Consider the following 24,890-nt stretch of genomic DNA (forward strand, 5'->3'; position numbering starts at 1 on the left):
GTGTATGAAAAAAGCCAAAAATGCTCAAAATATGAAAACTAAATACATACATTTGTCATAAATTGCCTAATGAAAATAGTTGTAATGAAATACATTGCTTAATACATTTGCTTTAGGTTTTGGTTTAAAAAGCAAGTAAAAAGTAGTAAACTTGTTTTTAAAACATAGTAAACTTGTTTTTGCTGTGTTTACTGTATATTTGCTAATACTTAACTTTAATATATGCAACATACTGTGTCTATGTTTAATTTCCCACACATTTTTTAAAAGGAATAAGATAAGATGAGATAAAATGAGATAATCCTTTATTAGTCCCACAGTGGAGAAATTCACAGTGACACAGCAGCAAAGGGATAGCATGACACTCAGTTACAAAAAGTAGATAAATTAGCCGTGTATATACAAGATAAATAATACAATATTTGTTCAGATATATAAAAAGCCAGTATAATTTTCTTCGACGTCTGCTGAATGCCAGATTAATGGAAAAAAGGAGCATCAGCCGTTTGTAAAAGTGAGCGTCAGTAGAACTCTTTTTGTTGTGCTGCTCCTTTAAGGCGGTTCTGGCGGTTGATTGGTTGGTGATCTAAGGCGGAAGAGGAAGAGGACGCCCGCTGTAAACAGTGCGCCGATCAGAGCTGTGTCTGTTATTCTGGCTGTTAACAGTAGCTATAGCGGTTCTGACTTAGGTGCAGAATGGTTCGCTGTGCTGTTCGGACTTTTGCTTGTAATGTTTCCCCCTGTTACTGAACCGTAAACTATGTTTTGTTTGAGGTGTCGTGTTAGCTTTAGCCTTAGCGTTATCCTCGACAGTTCACCCACTCACTAACTTCGAGGAAGGCTCTTTCTCGGTTGTATGTCCGTTGGGGCTTATCCTGTCCTGTCCAGTCCAGCCTGTAAAAGTAGAAAACACTACTTGAAATAATAAGAAACAGCTGGCCATGACGTTACTTTAGGGACAAAAAACCTACACTGACAAATTGAATTGCCCACACTAGCTAAGAGGAATGTGCCTCATAATCTGACCTTTTTAAGACTTCCATTGTGTTGAGCTGGCACCCACAAAATTATCCTCTCTTCCTTCATAAGTCCCACTGTAACCACAGTAAAGAGCAAACAAAGAGCTTCCAAGTCCAAGGAACCTCCTCTACGCATGTGTAGATATGGGTGTGAAAGGCTTACAGTACTTTATGGAGTCTTGTTGTCCAGAGACTTGCTTGCCTGTGGACCTTCGGCAAATGGCTGCAGCTCATGTGAGAGCCCATCATGAGACCATTGCTACAGTGGTGGTCGATGGAATGGCCTGTCTCAGGTACTGGTATCGATGTCAGGCTTGGGTCCATGGAGGCCAGTGGCAAGAGTACATGCGTTTTCTGGAGGAATTTGTGGGTGCGTTCACAGCAGCAGGTTTAAGGTTAGTTTTTTTCTTCGATGGCACAGTGGAGGAGCAGAAGCGTGCAGAGTGGGTGAAGAGACGTCTGAGAGTTAACCAGGACATAGCAAAAGTATTTCAGTACATTAAGAATCACCGTCAGCAACCAGACAGAGAAATGTTTTGTCTTCCCTCCGGACTCGCCACCTTCTCCAGGTTTGCCATCAAGTCTCTTGGTCAGGAAACATGGAGCTCTGTTCGTGAAGGAGACTATGAGATTGCCCAGTATGCCCTTTCTAACAACTGTATGGGTATTCTCGGACAGGATACAGACTTCATCATCTATGACACTGTTCCATACCTGTCCATTGCAAAACTGAGATTAGAAAGCATGACCACAGTGCAGTTTTCTAGAGAAAAGCTCTGTCACACCCTGAAGCTTCAAAAGTCTGATCTTCCTCTCTTGGCGTGCATTCTGGGCAACGATGTTGTGCCAGAGCCCCAGCTGCAGCACCTCCGTAAAACTGCTTTGACCTCTTACGGGAAGAAACATCCGGGTGATAAGGTCCATGCTGTGGCCAAGTTCATTAATAGTCTTCATTCTAATGGTGATGGAATACATGGCATCACATTAATGCCTTTGTCCAAAGCAGACAAGGAGGTTGTAGAAAAAGGAATCCAGTCATATCTACTCCAAGGACAAATGTCTCCTTGGTTAGATTGCAGCCCTCCTCCCCCAGAGCTAGTGTGTGCGATGGAAAAGTACATAAATGCAGACATATTACAGGTACTGAAAATAGTACATAGTACATCGTTTTAGTTTAAGATCATTGTGAACTCAGTATCAGTTCAGTTGGGCCATTCCACTTTCTTGCAGGCAGCAAAGGAGAAGCACATGCGAGCTGAGTGCTTTGTAATCTATAATGTGCTACACGATGGGGTGGTGGAGTGCAGTAATACACTGGAAGATGAGGAGGAAGTTGAGCTACAACCACAGGCCATTTTATACCAGCCTATTAGAGAGCACATCTATGGTGTTCTTCTGCCAACACTGCCAGGTGGGGTTCTTCTCAGTTAAAATGCACTATGTTTGTAATGTGTAAGTTTCTTATTAGTTATGATATTTTCATGGATAATTGATCCCTTTATTTCCATCTCTTTTCTAGGTTCGCATAATCATACTCTGTCTGTCAAGGAGTGGTTTGTTTTTCCAGGAAATCCTCTTAAGGAGCCAAATAAAGTGGTTCCAAAGGCTCTAAATCTCCCAGGTATGCAATTGAAGCACAGTATACATACTCTTTCAACTAAAACACCTTTCAGGTTAAGTATGGTTGAACATAGAAAAATTCCTCCTAATGCTAAATAATAAATGTATACATTTGCTCTAAGCTGCTAAGAGTTTTTATATTTAGAGTGGCTCCAGCCTTTTCTAGACATTTCTCTCTGTAGGAGCTAAAATTGGCAATGTTGCTTTTAAAAACACAGTATCTCCTTCCCAGTCCAACTACACCTCTCAGCGGTGCAATTTAGTTTAGTTTTTTTTTTTTTGCTACCTAAACTGCACACTTCTACACATTTTATGCACTGCAATAACAAGTGCAATATTGACTTTTAATTAAAAAAAAAATAAGTAAGTGCTCTATGTATGTGCATTGTTGCAATTGGTGATTGTGTTCAGTGTTCAGTTCAGTGGAATGTAGTCTTTCATTTAGCTCTAAGAAGAATGTGAGGGGAATTGGTCACATGGTACTAAATTAATGTTAAACTTCTTTCTAAAAAGAAAAAAAAATTCGAATGCTGGCTTTTACTTTTAGAATAAGTAAATATTGTACCAATCATTTTCATTTCTATTGCCCACATTGGCACAACACATTATACAGTATTCTGTGCATCCAAACACAGTGGAAACACGTCCACACATAGAAGTTGGACAGGACTGTGTGTACGATGGATGTAGTGAGATGTAAATAGATAAAAGTGCTAATAAACTGTATGATACTACTGTTATTACTGTTGATGTGCGGTGCAGCCATCTTGGATTTTGAACTTGGGGTTGGAGAAGCTCTCTCAACTGAGCAGAAAATTCCAACCTGTGGAGGCGTTCCAGTTCACATTTCCTACTTGTAACTTGGAAAATCCAACGTCCCAAATGGAACGTTTAAATGGAAGGCAGCATGAAATAAATGCAGAGACAAATATTAATCAAAATAAAAAAATATGAGTTAAAAATTGGCTGCTGGATAGAACACATAGTGACTATGTAATGACAAAAAGAATGGTGGTTTGATTTTAACACCATATGAAAACTAACCCTGCAGTGTGGAGGCTGTAAGGCTAGCTTAGGCTAGCTATCTGCCACTGTGAGTTGTTTATATGCCTTAAACCTGTGCTATATTATAGGCTGGTTGAATGTGATAAAATAGACTAGGTTAGTTAGATATGTGGTTTAAACATTCAGAACTCGGTAATCAAGAAAGACTGTTTATCTGGCGTTAGGTTGTTCCCTGTGCTGCTCTGTGTAGCATACATTTTTATACCAACTGTGTCAGTGATTGAATTATTGTTGGTTAATTAACAGAGCAAACTCTTCCTGACCTGATGGCACTGTGGTTTGGAAAAGACTCTGAGCTGACAAGTATCCGTGTGTCCACTTTCCTGGCTGTCTTTGATCTACAGGACTTTTCTCAGGACTTTAGTCATATCGAGCCTCCTTTGGTAGCTGTGATTTGTCTTGTAGCATACATTGCTGTTCAGGTGAGTCTAACCTGTGGTCTTTAGCTTTGCTTGTGCTCAGGTATTTTCATTGTTTCTTAATGGCGTTCTGATGTTACAGCCTGTGGTCTGTTTGTATGTACACTACTGTTTAATGTCTACATGTAAAGTGGCTCCTCAACCTTGCTTGTTATGTGTAGTTCTTAACAGACCATAGGTGTGACCTACGCCTCTACTGAAATGGTCCTTCTTTATGTATGTGTGGGTTTCTAAAGAGGACTTTCTAATTGTTTGTTTTGTACACTAGACTTTTCGATTTTCACTGCTTTCAACTGAAGCGGGCTATTTGTTCTGATTTTAGGCTAAACACGTTTCGCTAGAAGACATAGATGCATATCTAAGTCAAGCCGTCTGTATCAGATATAAGTCCTACCCAGAAGTGCAACAAACCAGGGTAAGTGGCATGAACAGTATCTTTCCGGAGACATTTCCAACTCACTGGAGTTTTCAGTTGTTCAGAAAATTGATCCGCATATCTGTCCTCATCAGAAGCTTACAAATGTAATCCATGACCCAGTTCAAAGGTGCCCTCCAGCCATGTTTACGTCCTGGTTTCTAACCAGAAATCTCCCCATAAACAGAAACTCTACAGTTGTTTGAGAGCCGGTGAATGATTAAAGCACATTTATGCTGTGTTTTCTCGAGGACACTGCATGCTGTTTTGCTCAGTGCTGCAACTCATGGTGAATTCCTCGCTCTTTTGCCAAACCAACACTTCATGAAGTTGCAAAAATTAAGACCACCGTTTTTTTTTTTTTGTTTCTTCTCCAGTGCAGCAAGCCGTCTTGAGCGATGGATTGGATTCTCTCACTGTTGAGAAAATAAGGGAAAAGAGAGACTTGGGGGGGATAATTTTTGGTCGCCTTGCAACATTCCTCCTAAAAACTGCTCTAATTGTGGTCTGAACCTGAGAGCAATGCTCTGGTGACGGGCTCCGAGACGTCCCCGCCGGTGACCACAGGGCTATTTCAGCTCCCACCCTAATTTAAACCTACTATGCACGCTATTTCAGACGCGGCCTCCGAGGCAGTTCATGGTTTTGGAGTGCCCGGATTGAACGCTTTCCCCACAGCAGAGATAATGGACGAAAGAGGGACAAATTAGAGCCTCGTGGGAGATATGCAGGAAGCCACCTCTTGATTTACGTGGCCCATTTGATTGGGCACAGGCCCACCTCTCTTTCACCACTCTCTCTTTTCAACAGAAGAAAAAAAGTAATCTCCTAAACATAGAAAAACTATTAAAAAAAAAGCTATAAAACGTGCAAATAATCATTTGTCTCAAACTTTTATAGATTATGTGGTTTAAGCATTAGCAATGTTGTCTTAGGTGTTGAAAAATTAAGCTTTTCTGATCAGATCTGATTTTGGGTATTGTCTGTACATAAACAAACAGATCATTTGCTTTTCGGTATAAAAAGACTAAACAGATTAAAAACAGAAGCTCTCAAATGGGGTTACTCTGTTGGGAGAGGAGTTCAAATCCCAGTGATTTCAGGAATCTAGGAGAGTGTAACTGGCTCTGTTTCAGAAATTGAGTACTACAAACAATAATAAACATTTCTATGTAAATCTACTCTATATGGACAAAAGTATTGGGACACCTGCTCATTCGTTGTTTCTTTTGAACTTCTGCCACGTAAAGTAGCTGAAACCTGAAGTAGTTGAAGGAAGGGGTGTCTACAGGCATTTAGTTGACATAGTGTACATTCAAAAGTACAACATGGTCAACATAGTTCAGCAAAAAATGAAATACCCCACATGCAGTCAGTCAGCCAAGACTGGCTTGATATGGGACGTGTAATTATTTAGCTTATATCGAAAATTGCTAGGCAACACTGGACCTGGAGTGTCACCAAATTATCTTGAGTAAGTTTTAAAGATACACTTTTTTCTCTTTCTCAGATACGAGGTGTCCTTTTTGTAACTTATCTTTTTGGGAAATAAAATAAGGGAGAATTTAAGACCAGCTATATGGTACAACTTTGTTCTCAGACTATAAAAGCACTGAAAACATGCCATTGAGGGAACCACTCAAATTACTGCATTTTCATTTGTCCTTGTTTTAACTTTTCAACAAAGACAATAGAGTTCTTTCTCTTTTTTGGAAAGAAAAGTGCTTATTGTGTTCATTGTGGTCTTCCCTACCAAAAATGACTGTTCTGTTGGATCTTCTAAGCAACCCAGATATTTTTTGGCGAGAAATGTTTTTTGCACCATATTGTGTTTCTGAAAATGTCCTTTAAGTACCCCTGGTTTAAATTCTGTCTGAAGTTTAAGCATCTACCTGTAGCCTTAAGCTACTAGACAGATTGGCAGAGGTCTGTTATGAGCCGAGATGGGTGTTTGTTGTGAACATGTCCACATTGTTTGAACATGCTTGTGTGTTGTTTCAGCTGAGGTCAAGCGAGATGGGTGAGTTTATATTGCAAGCAATGAGCAATACGTTGGCTGGTGAATGATTCGGTTCAGGGGCTGTGTGTTTAGTGAGTGCAGAACAGCAGGTGTTGAACTGCCGAGCGGCTCTGGGTGGGGGAAGCGTGTGTGCGCACGCGCGTATGCGTTTAAGGCGCAGTGGCGACAGCCTGCCGCTGGCCAGATGAAAGTGTGTGAAGCGCTCCTGCCTCCCATGTGCCGGAGGGAGGTCGGAGCACCTGTTGCACACGCCATTGTTGCTGCTCCATCAGAAGCCGCACTGTCACATCTGCCTGAAATGTGAAAAGGGGATCTCAGGGGAGGGGAGGGGGGGCTTGAGGCTAGCTTTAAGAGCCAGACAGATGGCAGGAGAGTCTCCAGGGGCTGCTTGATACCCCCCTCTAATCTCTCTCTCTCTCTCTCTCTCTCTCTCTCTCTCTCTCTCTCTCGTGCTGCTTTGTGACACTGAGGGAATGTGCATGCAAGCTAGTGCTAGAAATGCCTCTGCATGACCATATGCAAGCAGAAATCACAAGACCGCAATCAGCATTTCTATTTATTTATTTATATAAATATTTATATATATTTACTAGGCAAATTTCCTAGTACTGGAAAGACAAAGTGTGCCTGTTGTGTTTTCTCTGCCTAAATTTCTAACCTGTTTTTGTTTAACTGGATTTTCACAGAGGTGAACTGGCACAGATGTGAGATTGAGGTGTCATCACACAGGTGTATGGCCAGCCCACAAGATTAACTGTTGCCATTCATGTTAAACTTTCCCCTCAGGGCCTTCTGGAGTTTGCCAGGCATCTGGCTGGAGCAGCTCTCATTGTTTATGTAGTCAAATGCTGGAAGAACAGCTGCTGCTCTTGCTTGAAGAGTGAAGTATTGCTCTCTATCTGTCTACCTAACAGCAGGCCACTTTTGGTAATCATTGGCTAGAGATTTCCTGGCTGGGTTCCAAGCGTTGCTTGCCTGGGATTTTTTTTTCCCTAAATCAAACCTAGCCAAACAGTATCCAACTTTGTGAAGTGTACCAAGTGTCTTACACTTTGAATGGGAAAACATAGCTCCCAGGTGCAAAGAGCTTAATTTTTCAAATGATGACACAGACACACGGGCTGTCAGTGGCCTCTGCCGCTTTGGCTTTATCTCCAGCCTGCCTTTTGTTTGCTTTGGTTTAAGGTGTGTTTGAGAGCCGAGCAGGTGGTAGGCAAGTCTCTCGTTTTGGTGTCACAGCAGCTAATCAGTCCTTCTCTTATCTTTCCTGGATGGGGGGAGGAAGCCAGGTGAGCAGCGGACGGTTGAGCGAGAACATCTGCCCCCTCCCCCCCTCTGAACATCCCGTTATCTTTACTGTTATTTCAGATTATCTCCCTTCCTCTGGCCATAATGGAGTTGAATAAATGTTAGCAGTATTATCACTTGAACTTTCTGGTGGTCTGATTTAAAAGGTATGAAAGATCTTTAGTGGAATGAATTGAAGATCTGAAAGTGTGACATTTTTTAGAACCAGAGTTTTTGAACATGCGACTGGGTAAAGCTACTGGCTGTATTTATCAGTTTCTTACACTGTTTGTAAGATTCTACTGCCTCCACTATGAAAAAAATGTATTCCGCTTTGATAAAAACACTAAATGTAATATATGTATCTTAATTTGCTTGTTACCATATTAGGTAATTTTGTCAAGTCTGAGCTGACTGTATTAGTTCTGTTTTGATAATAATCTTGTTTCATTATAGCTGGTATTAAAATGTCTTAATTAGAATTTGACTAATCCATAGGCACCCCATCTGTTTTATTTGTTATCTCTTTTAAAGTAATCCTTTTGCATTACTCATCATACAGGTTCCTGAGGTGGACCCAAGGGCTGTCCAACTTGGCTCGCTCTTTGTTCGGGGCCTGACTTATCTCATTGCAGCCAACAGTGCCTGCGGTTTCCCTTTTCCAATGAGTGAGCTCATGCCTTGGAAAACCTTTGATGGCTTGCTCTTCCATTCCAAGTACCTACAGGCCCACTCTGGTTGCCCGAAGGAGGAGCTTCTAGAGGGCAATGTGAGTAAACATCTAATGACTGATAGTAATGACATAAAGTTGTGAAGTGTGCTAGATAAAGACATGCAGTTCATAGTCATCCATTAATGCCTAATAGAAAGCTGTACATAAATGAGCAGTCTCAAATGCAGAGGTGCCCCAACAGTATACTAATGAACCCATGGAATAAAATATAAGAGGCATTGGTGTATAGATCAATATAGAACTTTTAACTGAGTTTAATAAAAAAACTGTAGTTTCATTATTTGCTTAAGCAAAGCTTACTAATAATTTGCTGTGCCTTACTAAGAACCTATCCCAGTGCAAAGTATATGAAATATATATGCTGAAGACATACTGAGGCTGTGGCTAAAGCATCTTGCTTTAGACACAGCCAAGCAGCTTGTAAAGCAAAAAGCTCATTGTGTTGGAAAATAGTGACATTACAGAATTGCACAAAATCATTTTGGCCTTATGATTGAGCCTTGAGGAACATCACTAATAGTATAATGGATGAAAAATGATTGTTTGATTCATATGAATGATTTTAGTTTATGGTTTTACAATTGATATCCAGTGTGATGTTTTGTTGTAGTCTGCCTGGACTTCACTCTTCTTCTCACTTCGAGAGCTGGTCCTGGAAGCCTGCAGAAGGCGCGGTGCCACCATCCCCAGCCAGCCACGCAGAGAACAACATGGTGAGAGAACAGATGCTATTGTCCTGCTTTATTTATCATCTACTATTATCTATCATTAAATATACCTTGGGCCAGATTATTCTGTTTCACTCTGAAATTATATTTGCGTTCATTTTGTTGCAAAGAAAAACATAAACAGATTAAAAAATGTTACAGATTACAGATTATATAGGGAACTACGCAACTCACAGTGAGACTTTGACACTGTAAAAGACCATTTGTTGTAAGCCATCCATCGCAAAAGTGAATACCTAACGAAAGAGAACACAGTGCAGTCCTGTACTGCTTTGATAATTTTTTTTTATTTGTTGTATTTGCATGTCCTACATAAAAGAATGGAACAACATGAGTGAGTGTAGTATCCTGCTTAGGATAGTTCAGTTCTGGTACCTCTTGCAGACTTGCAGCAGGGTACATAATACACTCCATCTGGTCTATGGCAGTGAAACAGTCTGCTCCCAGACCATGTTTTGTCATAACAAGAATAATTCTGGGTTGCTTTTTATAGGAGATGATCTATATTAAGTAACATAACAAGACAACAAAATTATAACGTGGGGGCTGTTACAATCTCCTGGAGCCCCGTTTCTTTTCAGTTGGCATCCAGCATGCTGTGGTCCCTTGGCAAGATTAAAAGAGACCTTATGGTGAAATTGTCTCCATCTGTTTTTTTCTATTGATGTTGAACAGCGAATGAAGAGCATGTTGTGTCTCAGTGGCAAGTCTTATGTTTTTGTTCATGTTACAGTTATAGATTTCCTGCTGCATTTCATCATATATTTAGATTGGTTTGAATACAGGCAATATAAATATACAGAATACATATATAAAATATTGTAGTGACAATTGCAGTTATAACTACTAAAAGAGCACAACAGCTTGTTATTTGAATACAATACAAAGCACAAAGTTTCTTTAAAAATAACACTAATTGTCTACCTCACTGTTAGGCATCTGTATTTTGTTTAATTCTTTTTTTAATCTTTTCCTGTCTGGATTTTGCTTGACATTAATTGTCCTTTGTTCTATGTTTCTTAGTTAAAAGGGGATTACTTTGCATTTCAGAGCCGATAGTCTTCTGATAGAAATGTGATATTCGAGTATACGTATAAAACGTCTGTCTTTAATTTATGTCTGCATTTGAGCTGGTAATCACTGCCTCAGGCTTGTGGGGAGGTGGTGGTAGAGTTCAGGCTTCAGAGAATTGTATGGTTTATGTTTCCAGTGATTCGCAATTTCTCTGCTCCATAGCAATTGCTTATTTTGAGGGACTGCACCCCATAATTAAAATCACATTTAAATGATACTGTAATTTCCTTAGGGAGGCCCATGGATGGCAAGCCTCACAGAGAGAGTGGACCCCAACCCTTTAGCACCTCAGGCCAGTACTATAGGCAGCAGCCCAGAGACCCACCTTCCTACATGCCAGGTACTATGTAGCACATTTTATATATATATATAAATATGTTGAATGTTTATTAAACTGCAAATGGTAAAATGAACCAATAATTATGTAGCACATTTCCTACCGCTCATTGCTTGTGTATTGAAGCATCTATTGAATTGAGACTCAGTATTGTATCAAATCAAATTCTGAACCCCCTACGATATACTATATGAAAATTATATTCCAATATGCTTCCAATCAGATAACTAGAATCTGTTCATGTATACCCAGTAGTTCACTTTTTCCTTCTACTAGGAAATGTTCATAGGCCTAGATCAAGACACCGCAGCAGAAGAGGGTATCAACTTGCTCCGAGGTGAGTTCAGATACAGGTCCACTCTTAATGTCACATATTCAGTGTACAAGCAGTTTTAACAATGAATTCTAGAACCTCGAGTGGTCCTATGTGTGACTCTGACCAGAAGGTCCAAATTGGGAAGATAATGAGTACAAAAAAACAATATGTATTCTAAAGTACTATTTTAATATAACCTGCTAGTTGTAACCATTCATCTTGTCGACTCTTACTTCCTTAGATGGCCTCAGTATCAAAACCCAAGATCTGATTTCCACTGACATAGAAAGTGTTGAAAAGTGTGCCTTGGTGGGATTTGATGCTGCATCAAATTGTGGTACTTTAATGTTTGGGCATTGGCTTTGTATTCTGACACATAGAAGCAACACCAAACTTTGAGTTCTTCACTTCAGTTTTAAATCCTTGTGATGTAAACCTGTGCATGTCACCACATTATCTAATGTAGGGTTAGCTTGATGACTGAGCAGGACCTTTCTGTTGCCATCGGCAGTTTTGCTGAGACTCTTTTCCATCCTGTTGTTTTGAGTATGGGAAGGCCTGCACTGTGACCACTAGCAGAAATTCTCCAAAGAAGACGTTTGGAAACATTTTATTAGGGCTGGGTAATAATAAGGCTTTGCAAGGAGATCATCTGCCCTCACCGCTAGTGTACACATCACTGGCTCACACAGTCAACCGAGTGAAATTAGCATAAAACTAAAAACGAAAATGTGTTCTAAGTCAGCCACTGATGTAGGCTTCCTAAGCACTGAGAGATAGCCCACCTCCTTGTACTTTCTCCTCTTCTGGGATATTTTAAAATGCCTCCCTCCGCAGTGTGTTCAGTTGGGAGTTTGTGGGCTTTTTTCTCCTATTGTGTAGATGATATGAATCAGTGACAGAAATGGAACCTTCCTGAAGTCTGTGCCAAACCCTCCCTTGATGAATATTCAGCTCCAACCCTAATTAGTCTCAGATGATCTCTTATCTTTCAACCCTTGTGGCTTGGAGCAAATCCAGTGACACACAAGTCCTACTATTATGTGTAGGCCTTCCTACATGGAGAAGGCTTTAGACGGATGGGAGGGGCTGGCTTCCAATTAACCAGACTGTGATTTAGAAAAACATGAATGATAATGTACTGTGTAGTGTAGATTATTGGGATTAACGAAGCTTGGTGAGAGGGTATGACAGATGGGAGGGTGCTTTTGCATTGCTGGAAGACCCATATGATTTCAAATGTCGAAACAGCTGTTTTTTGTCCGTTCCTTGGTCATATGTGAACATTTGTTTTGTTTTGGTCTGTATTTAGTGTTTTTTTTCTCCCAAAGAATTTCTTGTCTCTGTCTAGCAAAAAATCTTCATCAAATTTTTGCCTGTTTTCATTTCTTGGCATAATTAAAAACTGGCAGTATCATGATGAATAAGACCAACAGAAATGTTCTAAAATTATTTGGAATAAAATATTTTTGCGTTGGCTAAGACTAAGAATGTTTGTGTCCTTAATCTGTAAAGTTTTAAAGTCTTAAAGTTTCTTTTTGGGGGGACAATGAGTAGTCTTTCCCAAGCCAAGCTGATTTGCCATCAGCGGACAGAGTTTGAGAGAGCACAATTGGCCGTGCTCTTTTCGGGTGGGTAGATGGCATGCTGCCTTGTCATCACCCTAAAGTGACAATGGCTGGCACAGGCAACTGTTAGTTAGTAGCGGTGGAGCTGGGCTTTTCTCAGAGTGTGTTGGCTGCTCAGTGGAAGTCCTTACTCTCCTAGTGTCGGGAGCATAGCTAGTTCTAAGGGGAGCTACTAATGGATGGATTAATTAACAGGAGAAAAAGGGAAAATTGAAATAAAATAATAATAAAATGTTTAGTGGGTTTCTTATCATCAGTATAACCCTCAGCATCATGCTAACATGTATAAACAAACTGTTATGATGTCTGTAAAATGCTCACAGATTATGACACAAATGTTTGCTTTATTCAGACTAAAGAGTGATTACAATTCAGAAAATACACTTCAATATTTCATGTTCATGCAGTTTTTTTCTCCAGACATGTTATCCGGGCCAGAAAACAGTCAAGCACTGTATGGATTGTAATTATAATAAAGCATTGCATTATTACATAATACCAACACTAGGCTATTTAACCAAAATATCAAGTTGTCATTGTTGGCACACAATATATTACTGCGCAGATGAAAAGCTACTCTGGGCCATGCTTTCCTTTTGCCCATGAGGCCATGAAACGGTGGCTCTGCTGGGATTCCTTAAACGGCCCAGAGAGGAAATAGGATATGGAGAAAGTTCCACAGCTCTTCCTCCCATCTACAGAACATGAAGCCCACACTGGAATGAAAAACAGAGCTATGCAAACACATGCCTTGACCTTGGCACGGGTAAACCATGTAGGAATAGCAGGAAGTGGAGGCGATGGATTTATTCGTGACAGAAAGAAGAGCAGAGTGTTGAGTCTTTGACACTGAGATCAGTGACGAGCCTTTTTAAACCCTGTGAAATGTAGGTGCGTTATGTAGTTGGGTCGAATGTGAGTTCCAAACGGAAAAAAGAACAATGGAGTTCATATTGCTAATAAAAAGATAATGGATGATGGAGACACTGATATGAGCCTCCACTCAGGGTTAAATGTGTGTGTGGGAGATCTGAGAGACTGGCCTATGTAATTTGAAAGTCGCACTTTCACCACAGATCTGTAGAGTGGGAGTTACATTTCACTACTGGTGGAGAAACCTGGGGTCAGAGACACAACAGCCGTGCTCACTGTCAGAGCACTCAACTTATACTAAAGGACTGTTTATCTGTGTGCTCCTGTGTGACACAAGCATCTAAACGTTGAGAAATCAACCAAGTTTGACCCTCCTTCTTCCCTCATCATTTAGCATGATTCTGACAGCTGTTAGCTGACATAACAGAATTGGCACTTGGCATTCTTCTCTCAGCTCGTTGAGATGTACAATGACGCTGGCAAAATTGCGGTGGCTTGCCTAATTCTCCCAGTGCTGGTAGCATCATATGTGATATGTGGACCTCAAGGTAGCTGTGAAAATGGACATTTTTGGATTGAAAATAAAAATACCAGTTTTAGTGAACTGATTATTCTTACTCCATGCCCTCCTGTTTGCTAAATGCAACTTGTGTCTTTTGGAAAACAGAAAGAGGCTAAATTAGCAAAGCAACAACAATGTCTTTTTTATCAGTTTAATTATGGTTTGCGTCTGTCAAAATTAGAAACTCAGCACCACATTGTTCTTTTTATCTGTTTAATTATGGTTTGTTTGTGTGTGAGTGTGTGTGTGCGCGAGTGCACACACTCTAATGGTAAATATAGACTCTGTGCCCATGGCGCTGTGGTCACAGCCCAGTGGGTTGAGGTTGGAGTTGGCGTGAGGGGATCTGGTGCTGGCCCATCAGTGGTGAGAGGCAGTCATCATTGTAGCCGTAGTGAGGATCAGAGCGTTTGTTCTGCAGGCGCTGAGGGGCTGGGGCGGGGTGGGCTTTGCCACAGGAACCCAGACTTTGGCACACTGTCATCTCTGTTTCCTTCCTAGAACAGGAGAGAGAGAATAGTAGGACCTACAGAGCCACAAATGAAATGCTACGTTGAATCTTTAGCATTTTGGGGTGCTTGTTTCTTTCTCTGTTTTGGAATTGTTTTCCATTGTCCCTAGTTTTTCCTTACGAGTCTCCTAGGGCTCACTGCGTCTACTGTTCTTAATCCTAAAGCAGTATTACAAATGTAGGAATTAAAGAATAACTATGAATTTCGTCAGTCTGTCATCTTATTAGCTGCAGGTCATACAACATTGCCGACATGCTTTCAAGAACCAAGCACTAGATCTTACTATGTATGCTAAAACGTGGAGTGAATCACAGAGAAACATGACATTCATGTTTTATGAATTCCATTTATACAATTATCATTTTTTCACATTTTTCTATTTTATAGTGAGTAAACATATATAAACAAAGTCTAATCTGTTTCACAGCTGCAAAGATGCTGTAAATGCTGTACATTTAAATAAATACATTTAAAAGACTCTAAATTAGTTATGTAGTTAGTATAATTCTGTGATAATACATCTGTAAACTTGATTTATTAATCAAAATTTGATTCAGTTATAAATCTGTAAATGTAATTCAGTAATAAATTGGTATATGTAGTTCTGTAATAAATCTTTGAATTTGATTCAGTGGTAAATCTGTAAACTTGATTCAGTGGTAAATCTGCAAGATTGATTCAGTAATGAATCTGTAAGTTTGGTTCAGTGGTAAATCTGTAAATTTGATTCAGTGGTAAATCTGTAAATTTGGTTCAGTGGTAAATCTGTAAATTTGGTTCAGTGGTAAATCTGTAAGTTTGGTTCAGTGGTAAATCTGTAAGTTTGCTTCGGTAATGAATCTATAAGTTTGAATCAGTAATTAAGCTGTAAATTTGGTTCAGTGGTAAATCTGTTAAATTAATTCATTAATTAATCTATGAGTTTGAATCAGTAATTAAGATGTAAGTTTGGGTCAATGGTAAATCTGCAAGATTGATTCACTAATGAATCTGTAAGTTTGGTTTAGTGGTAAATCTGTAAGATTGATTCAGTAATGAATCTAAGTTTGGTTCAGTGGTAAATCTGTAAGTTTGGTTCAGTGGAAAATCTGTAAGTTTGGTTCAGTTATGAATCTATATGTTTGAATCAATAATAAATCTGTAAGTTTGGTTCAGTTATGAATCTATACGTTTGAATCAATAATAAATCTGTAAGTTTGGTTCAGTGGTGAATCTGTAAGTTTAATTCAGTAATGAATCTGTAAGTTTGGTTCAGTGGAAAATCTGTAAGTTTGGTTCAGTTATGAATCTATACGTTTGAATCAATAATAAATCTGTAAGTTTGGTTCAGTGGTGAATCTGTAAGTTTAATTCAGTAATGAATCTGTAAGTTTGGTTCAGTGGAAAATCTGTAAGTTTGGTTCAGTTATGAATCTATATGTTTGAATCCGTAATAAATCTGTAAGTTTGGTTCAGTGGTGAATCTGTAAGTTTAATTCAGTAATGAATCTGTAAGTTTGGTTCAGTGGTGAATCTGTAAGTTTAATTCAGTAATGAATCTGTAAGTTTGGTTCAGTGGAAAATCTGTAAGTTTGGTTCAGTTATGAATCTATATGTTTGAATCAATAATAAATCTGTAAGTTTGGTTCAGTGGTGAATCTGTAAGTTTAATTCAGTAATGAATCTGTAAGTTTGGTTCAGTGGTGAATCTGTAAGTTTGGTTCAGTGGTGAATCTGTAAGTTTGGCTTAGTGGTAAAGCTGCAAGTCTGAATCAGTAATTCAGTAATAAAAATGTACAAATTACAACACATAAAGAAACTGAAATAAAAACATGAACTGAATGCCAAACCTGATTATAGCAGTGTGGTGGTATGATATCCGTATACAGCATGAGGATGTAGAATTGTTTACTTGATGATGGTGGTGGTAATGATGGTAATTATAGATAGTCTGATCTGTTTTCTATAATAACCCCTTTCCAATAATAACCCCCTCCCAAAGATTTGGCCTTGGAAGCAAAACACAAAGCAATTTCATAGTTTAAAATTGCTCTCTATTACTATCGCGGAAGAACAGTAATTGCTTCCTGGCCCAAAAAAACCCCTTATTTAAAATTAGCATCAGGTAGAGGTGCAATAGCATGCATTGTTCTGATTGAGGCAGTTACTATATATTGCAAGGCGTATTAGTGCAGCCTTACAAAACACTGTGCTGGATACACAAGCCTCTAAAAATATAGAGCTGTTGTGAATACATAGAGAGTCTGATATTTACAGTAACAGCTATAAATAGAGACTGTAAAAGTCAGGAACTGGGCCCAGTCCTGTCTCTGCCATAATTGTATATGGACTCACACCAACACTCAAAAACCAACAGAGAAAAATAGACAACTGCAAAGGAAGAAAAAAAAATACCTTCACTGTTGAGCGGTTCAGCTCTGTTATGTCCTCTGACTGGCAGAAGCCTGTGTAAGAAACACATCACTCAACCGTTGAAGTTTTTTTGTTTTGCCCTCAGAAGTTCACTGATGGGTGAGCACAGCCAGCTTCAGCTGAGAGCATTCCACTGCTGCTGTCTTTTGTTTATTTATTTTGAGTAACGGAGTTAATGAAGCATACGTTTTTAGGAATGACATTTGTTACATAGATATTGTGAGTAAAACAAAAAAGAAGAAGAGGTATTTTTTTTTAAGTTTTAGATCTGTATTTATTTCTATAGTCTATTTGCCGTAAGTGGTATTTGCATTGTAAATCTTGGGTCTAGAGTATTGTGTTTAACTGCATATTTTAGGCTCAGCCTCAGTTGTGTATGGGTGTGGATCTTGTGTGTGCAAAAATAAACTTTCTTTCCCTTGTCATTGCATTATTCAGAAATTTGATGGGATGCTTTCAGACTAGCAGTGTCTTTGGCAGTGCTACAATGGATGATGGTATTTTTTATTACTGTGTTTTTTTTTTATTATAGTACATAAAAGAAATTCTCTGTACTATTGTAAAATTTTGCTTATACACAGTTGTAGTTGGAACGTTGCAAACATACATGTTTAATAGAAAAACACAAGAATTTGGTGCACAGGTTGAATCCTTTTGGGTTTATGAAATCAACTAAGGGTCAAAATATTCATACTGCACACCTAATATTTGGTTTAATGTCCCTAGTAAAATTAAATGTCTTTTCATTTGTTTAATTTAATCTGTTTGATTCAGTAATACATTTGTCAATTTGGTTCAGTGGTAAATTTGTAAATTTTATTTAGTTGTAAATCTAAGTTTGATTCAGTAATAAATCTGTAAGTTTGATTCAGTGATAAATGTGTAAGCGTACAACATACATGTTTAATAGGAAAACATCGGAGCACACCTAATATTTAGTCAAATGCCCCTTCACAAGTTGCACTATGACCAGATCAAGAACAAGCGTCTGGCAGAATTCTGGTTGGATATTTGATCACTCTTCTTTTTGGCTGTGTCTTTAAAAAGTGTCTTTTTAAAATAGTTTTCTTGCATGGACGTTTAAGCACAATTTTCGATAAGAGAAGGCCTTTCCTAACTGTTAATGTTAACCTGTTTTATCACAACAGCCTTTGGTGTGTCTCTGGGGTGACTGTCCTGTTGGAACACCCAATTGTGTCCAAGTTTCAAATGTCTAGCTGATTATAAATCTACGTTTTTCAGTTCACTTTATTATAGTAAATGAAGAGAGCTGCTGGTGGAACTGAGCAAATTCACATAGTGCCTGAAGAGCACAGAAAAATCAACAACTTAACCTGTGTTCTTCTGTCTTCTTCTAACTAACATAGTAACTTTACAGACAAATCTGGGACCTGTTGCTGTTTGTGAAGGTATGCTCCCATCCCAAACCGAGCCCCACCTCCTTGAAGATGTCACTGCTCCTTAGGGAGCTGTATATCAGTCAGAGTGTGTGAAGCAATCCACCTCTTTCCTAGCCCACTGCATGAAATACAGCCAGTCCAGCAACTTGGTTAAGCAGAGGCAGTGGAGAAATGCAAGGGACTGTTAGTAATTTGCCTTTAAAGAGATTTCGTGCAGCTATTCACTGGTGTGGGCTAATCTCTCTTTGTGATTCGTAACAATGTAGCTCCAAATGAGGAGGAAATGTCAGGTTATGTTTCAGAGCCTGCCTCCTCCCCACCCTCCATCTGTAGGAATGGCCTCTGCTCATTGGAACATATGCTGCCTGTTGCACACCCGCCATCTGTTCACTCCAACTGATGAAGTGATCCTGTTGCCACGGTGACGATTGGGCCTTTCAGTGAACCAGCCTTGGAAACGTTTCCCGCAGGAGCTTCCTTTTTTCCCCCCTTGTTGTCCTGTACTAACGGTTGTGCTAGTAAAAGGAGAACGGCATCAGTTTATTGTTGTTGACCCATCCTTTCTGTTTGGTCACAGTTAGCCCTTCTCCAATTCCATTGGATTGTGACATTTGTACTGGAACTTTGTGGAAATGGAAAGTTCTTATGAAATCATGCATGTGCATCCATTGCAACATGTCTGTTCTAACAAAATCAGTTCACAAATTCTTACAGTGATATTACCGAAGCATCAAGTCCTTGCACTTTTAAATTCAAAGTTGATATGATGAAGTGCTGGCGCTCAAACACAATCACATCGCTGGTACTGGCTAAAGCCCTCATGAGTGGCTACTGTACATGTTTCCAGTGCTGATGGTGTCTGATGTCTGTGCTCATAACTGCCACAGCTCTATTGAACCCAGTCCACAAAGGGGGGGAGGGGGGGGGGGGCAGGAGCAAGCCCAGATAAAAGAGCCAATAGAAAAGCCAACGACTGTGGAAACAGAATCCCTAAGACTTTGCCTGCAACCTGAATGCTTCCTTTCAACTCTGATCCATCTAACCCACGTTGTATTCAAAGCAGCAAGATAAAGATTGAAGGAGCCACCCCTGCCTTAACTGTTTTAGTGGACCTGTTAGCCATATGTCAGTCTCCGAGCATGGGCCAATGTGTATAAAGCAATATCAAAAGGCAGGGCCATAAACTTAATCTCTAGCAGTGCCACTGTACTGTGTGTACCTTATCCACACTGGTATTCTAGACATATGACTCAAATGGCCACTGATGCTCACCAAACGAATGAATGCAGAAATAAGAATGCTTGAGTCTGAGTTGTCCAATAAAGGTCACAGACGCAGGTTTGCATTCTAGCAAGTATGAGAATGCCTAATAGACCAATTCATTCGTTCTTTGGTAGCAGCTTTTGATCAATCTAATGAGACATTGCATGACAGCACTGTTTTTTAATTTAGTTTTGTATCCTAATTGTATTTAATGTATTGGTAGTTCTGCTCAAATTCTTGAAAAGTCCAATGAAAATCTATTCAGTTCTGCTCAAAATCTATCCAATTTAGTTTTTGATTTACTGTAGTAATAATCTAGTAACATCTAGTAATAATCTAACTAATCTAGGTATTTACAAAAAAGCGATCTCTCCCCTTAATTAGCCCTTCAGGAGCTCGACAGAAGGCCTAGCCTATTTTGAACTGCAGTGGATGGAACCAATTTGAATTTGAAAAAAGAAAACACCACTCTACTCCTGCTTGAAGTCCTAAATTCAAACATTTCATAAATGTTATGTGCAGTTATAAGTTCATCAACAGAAAAAATACAGAATAGGCTTTTTCCATCCACTACAGTTATGCAAAGAACATGACATGAGCTACCGTGGATAATTAGCATCAAAATGGGGAGTTTTAACTAGGTTTTTGCTTTTAGCAGAATCATCTTTGCAGCCATTTGCTATCTTTTTATGGCTGATTTGTTGTTTGCAGTTCAGAGACACTGGGCAGGATAAGCAATAGAGCACCTAATGAGGGCTGAAATCTTTACCACACCAACAATGTCCACCATACCACTGATGGCGCAAACGCACCATCACTCTTTTCACATTTTGACTTTAGTGATATTATAGCTTTTCTGCATCGTCATAGCATCGTCGTAGCGGTGATTTTTCTTTCTTTGATGTTTTTCATTTTTCATATTTTCCTCATGTACTAATGTTAGCATGAGAGCAAATTCTTTGTAGTTGTTTCCAGCTAGTTTCGGTTTTTGCTACATCTCAATAGTATTTTATTTTTAATGGGAAACTGCATTATATAGCAACTCTAGAAATAAAACATTAAAATGATGTGATGTGTATAATACACTTATTTTGACCAAAAAAAACTGAGTTGTGCTCAGTCTGGCAGCAGTCCCTATGAAAGAAGGCACGTCACTTCCATTTCTCAATCAGTTCTCGGCCTCTAAAACAATGGATGAGTTGCATCAGCTAAGCTCCTGCTTGGTTGAGATAAAAACCTAAAGCCACACTGACGCTTTGAAAATAAGATTGGTCATCCTGACAGCATCGAGCTCATCCTTGTGTGAGCGACTCATAGAAAGTCTTTAGCAAGCATGCTCCTTTTAGCATCAGACATCAGATAGAGGGAGTGGTCTCCGTTTCTGTGGTTTTCCCTCTTTAAGTGAACAGAGCGGATACAACCATTCTTACATATCAAACAGCCAGCAGCTGCTGCACATCACTGTATGATGTGCATCTGAGCGATTCCTGTTCATTGTCAGTGTACATGTCGGTGCTGTCACATAAAAATCTTCCCATTTTATCCAAATTTTCTGATGAATGGACCAAATGCTCCAACAATGACTTGGGAAAAAATCTTTTTACATTGACTCCAGTAAAAGGTCAGAAGGTTTCTTCCTCCTTCTGCAAAGTTGCATTGTTGGAAACACAAGTGACGGCCACAATGCACATCACACATTGCGCTTGAGACCAGGCCTAGGGCTCCACATCTGTGCTCCTCGGCTTTAAAAGATCCGTTCCCTCTCCAAGTGAATCTGCTAACGTCAAAGACCATACTAATCAACATGGTGGGAAAGGGAGTCTGGTAAAAGTTTGAACCAGCCTTATGTTAAAATAGAAACGGGTGGTGTCGCGCAATTGCGGACTGCAGTGTGGTAGGTTCACTTGTCTGACTTCTTTAATGACATGGAGCAGAGCAGTAAACACGAGCTGCCTGAGGAATGCTTTTGCTGACATAATGTGCGAAGTAATCACAGCACTTATGCAGCCGTCCACATCAGGAAGGCAGCCAGAGGCTGAGAAGGGGTGGGGGTTAAAAGGGGGGGGGGGGGGGGGATGGAGGGAGAGTGTGGAAGTGGAAGTCAGATGTGAAGGGACATGGAGGAAAGGGTGTGCACTTCCTGCCCGCTTCCCTCTCAAATGGTGATAGAATGCTCGTTGGAGGGTTTCTGACTTTGCGATTGGAGTTGACTCCTTTTGTTTGTACTGAATGAAGTGTTAAGTGAGTGATTTCAGTTCCAGAAAGTAAAGCAATATTTTTTTTTCCTGAATCTGAGTAAAGTCACAGTAAAAACATTTTTAGGGCACCCAGTGCAAAACTGTTGTGCATGCTTTGGCCATGTGATCTGTTTTTTGCAACCAAAATGTAGGTTATGTAAACTGACACTGATTACCTTGAAAATACTTGAGCTATTGTTCTTTTTGTCAGCCATAACACTTAACACAAAAAACATTTTCCTAATATTGAGTAGAGTCACTCATCAAGGCATGGACTCTACAAGACCTCAGAAGGTGTTCTGTGGCAGCAAGAAGTTCAGTAGGTTTTTGAGGGTAATTGGCCTCAGTGAGCCTTGAGTGCCCATGAGCCTGCCATCAGTTCACAGGTTGCCCTTTCTTGGACCACTTTTGGTAGGTTTTGACTACATACCGGAAAAACACCAAAAGACCTGCCTGATGTTTTGGAGATGTTCTGACCCAGTCGTCTGACTCTTGTCAGAGTGGTTCAGATCCTTATGTACATGAGCGTGTACATGAGCTGTGAGTGCAGTGTCCAACCTATGAGGAATTCAGAATTGGTTTGGTAATGGAAAAGACTGGTTGGTGGAATTTGATGCCTCCACAGTGCTGAGGAATTCACACCATTTTTCTTCATGTGTTGAGCATAAAGTCATAGAATGCTGGTATGTCTGCGCACACACACACATACACACCCTAACACTGCTCCAGGCTGTCTCCTCACTCTTGTTGTGGATTTTTGTGGATTTTGGATGAGTGAAACAATAGCTGTGCTTGACACCCACTGCCACAATTGCGTGTGGTCAGCAGTAATACCCGCTAAAATGTGGAGGCGCCTCGTACCTGACAAAGTATGTTCAAAGCTTTTGTTGTATTACGGCTCACATACTTGGTTTTTCTGAGTCGCCAAAGTGAGGCCTGGCATTCTCTTCGTGTGGCAGGAAAGAATGAACTGTTTGTGAAAACCTGTCAACATAAAACCACATTTCATAAGTTGTACGCTTTAGGTCTTCATATCTAATATCCTGTGTCTGCAGCCGGTTCCACAACAAATGCGGCCGCACTCAAGCCATTACATTATGCAAAGCATTTGATTTTCAGGCATCAAGCTCAAATGTGTGTCTCGGTGTAAAAGCTGGCGTTCAAGTCCATATGAACCAGCACGGTTTTATTATTGCTCTCCTTTTCAGGACTTAAAAAAAAGACGTTTCTCGTTTTATGACACAATAATTATCTCTATATTCTGCAGACACACACATCTGTACTTACTCAGCTGGCATGAGGAATCTCAAAGTGTGCGGTAACTTTGCTTTAATAATTCGGGGTTATGTTGTCTCATGGGTGTATTTGCTAGTAGGAAAGAATCCCACTCCCCTCTGCCTAGAAATGATTTAAACGCTGCCAGAATGGCAAACACGAGCCCCCAGACAAGCTAAGAATTAAATTTAGACGAGTTGTGATTTACTGGAGCCTGCGAGTCCAGTCACAGCTCAAAAGACTCGTCTCAGAAAACAAAAGGGGAGAGAGAGAGAAACCTCACATGTTGCATGCAGTGGTCACCACATACCACCCCCCCTTCCCCTCCTTCCCAGCATCTACAACGCCCTACTAAGCAGCAAATCCAAGCCAGTTTTATTTTCCCCCACATTTGAGAGAGTGTGCTGCTGATGAATCAAATATATCTCACTGCAAGGCTCTAAACACGTCCAGCAGGACAATAAAAGGCAATAAAAAGCAACAAGCAGGGCAAAATGGTGTCGAAGCCTGGACAGCCTACTTATTATCGTCTCTTTCCTGTAACACCCCTCTCATGTGCGCTCACATTTAGGTCGCTTGCTTCCCGACAACTCGGGCACAGTCTCAGGACATGCTGTTATAAATAAAATGAAAAACAGTGCTGTTTAAAGACTCAGCTGTTTAAAAAAAATGTGTTGTTAGCCACCTGGCTGTGTGTGCAAAAGTCAGTGGTCAGTGTTTCTTACTTGCAGATTTAGAGGTTATAGGGACATTGGGCTGATGTTCTACAGAGTGGAGTAGTAACCGGCCCTTTACACTACCGAGGAAAACCTTTAGAGCACCCCAGTCTGTTTTTTTCAGTAGTTGACCCATGGCTAGGCAACTGCTTTTCTTGTTTTGCCATCTTAGCAATGGCTTTCTTACTGCCACTCCAGCTGCAGTTAAACCCGCAGCCCCAAGTCTTCAATGTTAAGCTTTGCTACAAGCTGTTGACTCTCAGACTCTCAGTTTTCTCCAACTTCAAAGAGGCTTTTGATGGTGTAGCAAAATGTACCTACGGAGACTCAGGCTTTATTTTTTTCTGTAAAGGAATAACCAACACACAGTTCTAGTGGTTAATCTGAGTTTTTGCATCTTTTTCTCGTCATCATGATAGCAGTGTGAACATGCAGTGTCTGAACACTGTGGTAGAGAGTGCTGTAACACACTGTTTTTATACAGGGTTACAAAGGGATTGTAAATGGTTTGCATTCATTTTAAAAGCTAAATTTACTTTCATCGTAGAAGAAAAGTTGTACTTTATTAAGCAATAACTTGAAGGCCCTTTTTATCCTTTTTTTGTCCCTGGCAGTTCACTGATTACATTTATACCATTTTAGGTTATTTCAACTGTTTAAAAGTTTAAAAAGAAAAAGTCACATTTCACATCTCCTTAATCTTAGTGTAATTTTAGTAATTAAACAATATATATATATATATATATATATATTAATCTGTCCGAGTGTCCAGGCAACTCTGAGACTTCTGTTATAAAACTGCCTAACAACCTGCAAATAGTTCTAATAAAAACATTAGACCTGCGCCCAATGTCACTTTCTGTGGTGGGAAACATGTGAAAGGCAGTGAGATGTCAAACTTCTTGTGTTTTGTATAAAATGTTGATGATACCTTAACAGTGTCCAAATTACTCTCTCTTTATTATTATCATCTCATTTA

At 39.8% G+C, this 24,890-nt stretch overlaps 1 protein-coding gene across 2 annotated transcripts; it reads left to right on the forward strand.

Annotated features, from left to right (window-relative positions):
* Nucleotides 1-239: 239 nt before the first annotated feature.
* On the forward strand, nucleotides 240-12,893 carry fam120b (family with sequence similarity 120 member B). 2 transcript variants are annotated; one of them, XM_072677656.1, is made up of 10 exons: nucleotides 240-2,159; nucleotides 2,250-2,430; nucleotides 2,539-2,640; nucleotides 3,951-4,126; nucleotides 4,446-4,538; nucleotides 8,408-8,614; nucleotides 9,189-9,291; nucleotides 10,613-10,720; nucleotides 10,973-11,054; nucleotides 11,275-12,893. In XM_072677656.1, the coding sequence occupies exons 1-10, from the start codon at nucleotides 1,164-1,166 to the stop codon at nucleotides 11,312-11,314; spliced, it is 2,088 nt and encodes a 695-aa protein (XP_072533757.1). In that variant the 5' UTR covers nucleotides 240-1,163; the 3' UTR covers nucleotides 11,315-12,893. The 2 variants fall into 2 exon arrangements, with proteins under 2 accessions (XP_072533757.1, XP_072533758.1); XM_072677657.1 differs by having other exon boundaries at nucleotides 10,994-11,054.
* Nucleotides 12,894-24,890: the final 11,997 nt, after the last annotated feature.

Source organism: Salminus brasiliensis, chromosome 4 (assembly GCF_030463535.1).
Source record: "Salminus brasiliensis chromosome 4, fSalBra1.hap2, whole genome shotgun sequence".
Lineage (NCBI taxonomy): Eukaryota > Metazoa > Chordata > Actinopteri > Characiformes > Bryconidae > Salminus > Salminus brasiliensis.

Excerpts from the sequence above, each read along its gene's own strand:
- fam120b (XM_072677656.1), top strand. The coding sequence starts at position 1,164 with ATGGGTGTGAAAGGCTTACAGTACTTTATGGAGTCTTGTTGTCCAGAG. Across the intron at positions 2,431-2,538 it reads TCTTCTGCCAACACTGCCAG|GTTCGCATAATCATACTCTG; the intron begins GTGGGGTTCTTC and ends TCTCTTTTCTAG. Across the intron at positions 9,292-10,612 it reads GCCACGCAGAGAACAACATG|GGAGGCCCATGGATGGCAAG; the intron begins GTGAGAGAACAG and ends TAATTTCCTTAG.